Source organism: Tauraco erythrolophus, chromosome 2, assembly GCF_009769465.1.
Source record: "Tauraco erythrolophus isolate bTauEry1 chromosome 2, bTauEry1.pri, whole genome shotgun sequence".
In the NCBI taxonomy this organism is placed as follows: domain Eukaryota; kingdom Metazoa; phylum Chordata; class Aves; order Musophagiformes; family Musophagidae; genus Tauraco; species Tauraco erythrolophus.
In genome coordinates, this window is record NC_141466.1 from 122,709,154 (window position 1) to 122,715,153 (window position 6,000).

Here is a 6,000-nt window from a genome sequence, read left to right on the forward strand (position 1 = left end):
AAACACCTTTTTTAATGAAAATAGTCTCATTATGCCCAGAAAGCAGCATAGCTGAATAGTGTTTCCAGGGCCCAAACTGTTAATTCATCCAACCCATACAGTACTACCAGCACTTTGAACACCTCGTCACTGTTCAAAACTCGTGGGGCAAATCTCAAAGAATTACCAGGTCACTCTGGTTTTAAAGACCCAGTGTTTGCTAGCCAAATCTAGGTACCTTTTCTGGCTTTTCTTGAAAGCACGTCGATGTTATGTTTTCAAAGTCTTCCTTGCAGAGGATAGCAAGGAGAAAATAACTTTCTTTAATGGCACTGGGGACTGTATGCATCTCCTGGCTCCAGGAGCTGGGCCTTAAAAGGTGAGGCTTGGAAAGGCCTGTCTGTTTTGCCTCTTTGTTTTACGTAAGTTTCCAGTTTATTTTCCCATTCCTATTCATTGCTTTTTTGTTTTACTTTCCCTCAGTTTCCACCTAAGGGGCCTTGACCTATTTTGAGGAGGACACAGCAGTTATCTTACAAAGAAATCTCATTAACTTTATTTTGACTCCTTCTTTCTGGTTGCCAGCTACGTGAACCCCTCCTTCCAACCTGCTGCCTAGTGTAATTGCTACCTACAAATAGCAATGCTAAGCTTTCCATACATGCAGAGTGACTTACTAGGTGTCAACTCTGAAGCATCTATACCATACCTTGAAGGCACAAGCTTGCTTCAGAGCTGACTCATGACTGACAAAACAAATCTACTGGATTTATGTGCCACTGCCAAAGAAATAATTGCCCTTCTTAGTTTGCACTGCCTGTCCATCAGGTGATGGCATTTCTGCAGCAGGGTTGGAGAGTGGGTTTTGTTTCTCTCTGTCTTTAGGTCCAGTTCATTCTCTGTCAATTAGATTATGCATCTGATGAGGATAGGACAATGATACCAGGTAAGCAAAGCCAGCGTTTCCCTATGCAGCTGTCCTGCTAGCAGGATTATCTTCCTGGCCCCTCATGCTATAGCTGTCCTTGTCCTTGTCCATTGCGGTTGGTTGCCTGGGACAAGACAGGGATCCAGGATGTGGGATGAGTGAGACCTGGAGAAGGATCCATGTGGTGGACAAGCCTGCTGAGCCAAGGAGCTTATGAAGCGATAGTGAAACCAGCCCCAGGAGGGTGACTCCTCTCTCTTCTGAGCATATAAACTGCTGAAGCTGAGTCACAATCCCAGCCCTTTGGAAAGATGGGGTGCTGGAATGAAATATAGCAACAATTAACAAAAGAGAAATGTACTGAATAAGAGCCTCCTCCATTTCGTTTTCCTTATGGATATTATTGATTCATCACTCTGGCAGTCCTGGCTGCCACCCAGGATGCTAAGGACATAATACAGGTTGTCTGGAAGCAGTGGCCATGAAAGATAAGGAATGTTCCTGTTCAGTATTTTGTACAGGAAATCTTCCCGTACATGTCCTACTCAAATTGCTTATGTAGAACGGCAAAATGTATCACGGGGAAAGAATCGTGCCAGTTTGGATTACTGTGCTATTTGAAGGTGGCTATTACCAAGTGGGTAGTATCTGTCACTGCGAGTAGTTATTCTGGGAGCAGCTGATGCAGTGAAAGCTGCTTCCCATGCGTCTTCATCCCATGCCTCTATATCCACAACCCTATAACTACAGCTTCACCCAATGCCTTGCACAGCCCCGCACCACCTCCAGTCCTCCCCAGCCATCATATAAGTCTCACCTGCTTTCCTACAGCGCAGTGACAGCTAGCCAAGCACCAGACACTTGGTGTGGGAGACCTCAAGTAATCATCATACAGGCAAGCTGTCCGGTGTGTGCATCCTGCCAAGTCACCCCATAAGCTGCACATGTTACTGTGGAACTGCATGGTCTTTCCTAAAAGAAGGGCATTCATTTGGGTATCTCTTCTCAGCCCAGTACTGATTTTCTTTAAGCTCGGTGAGGTTGCAAAGATATTATTTTCCTATTTCTCTGCCAAATTTAGCTGGAATTGGCCAACAGGTTTAAAAGCATTTGAATGGGGGAGGAGGGTGGGAAAGGAGAGGAAAACAGACAGCAGGATCACAAAGCCTCATTTCATTAGGAAGCCAGGCTAAAAAAAGAGAGTTTAACTTCTAGCTATTAACATTTTTGGATTTGTCTTGAATACTCAGCTATACAAAGAGAGCTGGTTTTCATCCAGACCGGTTAATAAACAGGTGTCATCACTGGATATGTTTGAGAGATTGTTTTTCTGTTCTCTGTGTGAGTGAAAGGAAGAAGGAAAAAATCTTGATGCTTATATATTTGGAAGGAGAAAGTGGAGGAGTAGAAGAGATTATGAGCAAACAGAAGGGGCACTGCTGATCACATACAGTTAAAATAATTTTTACCATGGTAACAAAAAGTATCCTCCCCTAGAATGCACTTGAATCTACAGAACCAATGTAAGCGAAGGTAGTGATGAAGTATGTCTTCCTTAGAACATAATTCATGGAAGCTCCAATGAAATTCTTAATGAAGTGTGATATTTTCCTCTTAAAAATCACTTTTTGAAAACAGAAGCTGTTACATTCTTTTAATCTTCGCTTTCAATGGTTGCCAGCAAAATCTGATCCAGGGAGTCAATTAGGAAGGATTCTCCTGTGCGCCAGGTTTAATTATCTCCTCATCGTGCATTGAATCACTATGTAACTCTTCTCTCTAACTTCCTGCACAGAGTTTAGGATTGCTAAATCTTCTTTTCCAGAGGTACCAAACAAACATTGGACCGTACAAAGCTAGTACCATTGTGTCTGTCTTGTAATAATGAGCACAGTCTTGAAAGAGAAGGGGGATTCTTGGATTTAAACACAATCTTAGGGAAAACTTCCCCCCAAGCAGTTACAGTTTGCTGGTGAATACAATTATGCGTAAGCAGAAACTTTTCTTGGTTCTTGTGTGGAAGAAGCTACATATGAAAAAAAGAGTAAGTCTAAACCCTAGAGTCTGTGTCTTACTACTCTAAGCCAGCTGTCTGAAAGGAAATGGTCAGAATCTTGTCAATCATTAAGAAAGAATTTGTTTTCCAGATGTTCATAATAACCCTGTGAATATAAAAAAAAAAGGGAAAGCTGACTCCTTACTGAGGACCAGGGTTTGCCACTCCCGTTTCATTGACATCAGCAGGACTCCTCGTGTCACAGAGGGCAAATATTTTCTGAGAACAGATTCCTGTTCTGAATCCTCCTACGTCATTTACGTACACGCCATCATTACGGAATTGCTGAGAGGCTGCTGTGGGTGACCTCTTTCTTCCTGTCTCCCCCACACTTATAGTCACACGTGTGTGAGCATCTCGGACTCAGAGGCTCTGATAATCAGAGGGCCGAAGCACCTCTCCTATGAAGACAAGCTAGGAGAGTTGGGGTTGTTCAGCCTGAAGAACAGAAGGCTCCAGGGAGACCTAACAGCTTTCCAGTACCTAAAGGGGGCCTACAAGAAAGCTGGAGAGGGGCTTTTTCCAAGGGCGTGTAGTTATAGGACAAGGGGCAATGGCTTTAAACTGAAAGAGGGGAGATTTAGATTAGGTCTAAGGAAAAAATTCTTCACTGTGAGGGTGGTGAAACACTGAAACAGGTTGCCCAGAGAAGCTATGGATTCCCCATCCCTGGAAGTGTTCAAGGCCAGGTTGGATGAGGCTTTGAGCAACCTGGTCTAGGGGAAGGTGTCCCTGCTTATGGTAGAGGGGGTGGAACTAGATGATCTTTAAGGTCCTTTGCAACACAAATCATTCTGATTCTATGACTCAGAACCACAGTACTAAGGCATGTGACTGAGGCTGGATCTAGATGTTATGTATGGCAGGGATAGGAGGCCTCCTCCAGGATCATCAAAATATCTTTAGTGAAAGGTTAGTGGTATGTTTGAAAACGGTCATTCAGCTTGGGAAAACACTGAAGAGTGACTTTGAGCAACCTAATCTAGTGGAAGGTGTCCATGGCAGGGAGGTTGGAACTAGATGATCTTTAAGGTCACTTCCAACCCAAACCATTCTGTGATTCTATGATGACAGCGCAGGACACTCATTCTCTTCTCCGTCTGGTTGTAGCTACGGAAAGATAACACTGCTGTCACTTTGACTGAGTTGTCCATCTAGATCCACTATGGGCTTCAAGGAGAATCTGCTGACGGAGCTCAGCCCACCAATTCAGACTGTTTGAGTCAGCTTGCCTGATTGTGCCTGAAGTGGATTAGGGAGCACTTGGATAAGGTGATCCCACCTACAGAGTCGGTAAGGTGGTAACCATCTAGCAGGCAGGAGCTGACAAGTAAGTGTGAGGCGGATACATCTTCCAGCAGAGCAGCTGATTGCATCCCAGCCAGGTCTTTTAGTCCTAATTTGTAACTGCCTTCCAGGAGCCAACCAAACAAGGAGGGGAGGCTGCTGAGCACTGCAAGAGACCCATTTTAAGATCAAGTTGTTGCATTTAGTAATTTTTAGAGGGATGCTCAGTCCAGATGCGGGGGTTTAGTAAAGATGCTAGATTTACCTTAACACCGAGTCACCGTATGGTGCTGCTGCATGCCCCTGGCAACACGACATGGCAGCCAGCATCGTGGACTGCTGGATTTGGAGGTTTTTCACTGCTCAGAAGACACAGTGAAAAAAAAGATGGACTGAAGGACGGTGGTGTCACAGGAGCGGAGCAGAATGAACTGTCCATGGAAAAAAAGAGTTTTGGAGAGGAGCGAGGTCCCTGAACAGCATCCCAGAGCTGTGCGAAGAGGGCAGCTGGTTTGAAGCCAGCGCTCCGCAGCTTTGCGGAGGGCCGCAGCACGGCGGCGGGGCGGCAGCCTTCTGCTCCCCGCACCGAGCGCCTGAACTCTCCTTTTCAGCCAGCGAGACCGAGGTCTCGGACCTGCGCGGGGGCCGCCAGGAAAGAACCACCAGCCCTGTGAGGCCGAGGCCGGGCGGCCAGCGCGCCCCGCCGGCCGCCTGCCGCTCCGCCTCGGCAGGGCGCGGCGGGGCGGCCCTCCGGCGGCCCCGCGACATGGCGGCCGCTCGCCCGGCGGCGCGTCTCCGCGCCGGCGGCGTCAGGTGGAGCCCGGCAGGTCTCGGGCGGCTCCAGTGAGCCGCCGCCCCGCCGCCTACCCCACTCCTCCCTTCCCGCCGGAGCGGCGGCGGCGCCGCTGACCCTGCGGGCTGCCCCGGCCGCCCCGCCGGCCCCGGCCCCGGCGCTGCCTGAGGGGACGGCGCCATCTTGCGGCGGGCGCCGGCTCGCGGCGCGGCCGTCGGGGCCGCGCTCCGATCGGGCCGCCGGCGGAGGGGCACCGTCGCCCCGACTCGTCCGTCGCGGCACCCGCCCCGGCCCCGTCTGGAAGGGTTTTCTGCGGTAGCCCCTGGAAGAGGTAATGCTCTTTCCTCAGCCGGGTCGTCCCTCGCTGGAGGGCGGCTCGGCTCCAGCCGAGGCCCTCCGCTCCGGCCCGCGGGACAGCCTGGGCCGCTGGGACATGGCACCGGGAGTCGCGCTGGGCCTGCCGTGTGTTTCTGAAGGGGGATGTGCCTGTAAAGGGGATAGGAGTGGGAATCTGGCTGGGGTTGGCGCAGCAGCATGGCTATGCCCAGCTACACCCTCAAGAGTGGGAGCGCTGACATGTTCTGGTTCAACTGCACAGCAGAGAAGGACCTGTGGGTGCTGGTCGAGAGCCAATTGAATATGAGCCAGCAGTGTGCCCAAGCAGCCAAGAAAGCCAACGGAATCCTGGCATGTATCAAAAACAGTGTGGCCAGCAGGAGCAGGGAAGTAATTGTCCCCCCATACTCAGCACTGGTGAGGCCACACCTGGAGTACTGTGTCCAGTTTTGGGCCCCTCACTTCAGGAAGGACGTTGAGGTGCTGGAACGGGTTCAGAGAAGGGCAACAAAACTGGTGAAGGGTTTAGAGAACTTGTCCTATGAGGAGCAGCTAAGGGAGCTCGGACTGTTTAGTCTGGAGAAGAGAAGGCTCAGGGGGGACCTTATCGCTCTCTACAAT

General features: G+C 49.7%; 1 protein-coding gene across 1 annotated transcript in view; it reads left to right on the forward strand.

Moving 5' to 3' along the window:
• LOC147529317 (uncharacterized) overlaps positions 1–5,097 on the forward strand; it is a 32,646-nt gene extending 27,549 nt beyond the window's left edge. Inside the window, 1 exon segment of the mRNA XM_086626489.1 lies at positions 4,862–5,097. Within this exon segment, the coding sequence (XP_086482615.1) occupies positions 4,862–5,097 (236 nt within the window).
• Positions 5,098–6,000: the final 903 nt, after the last annotated feature.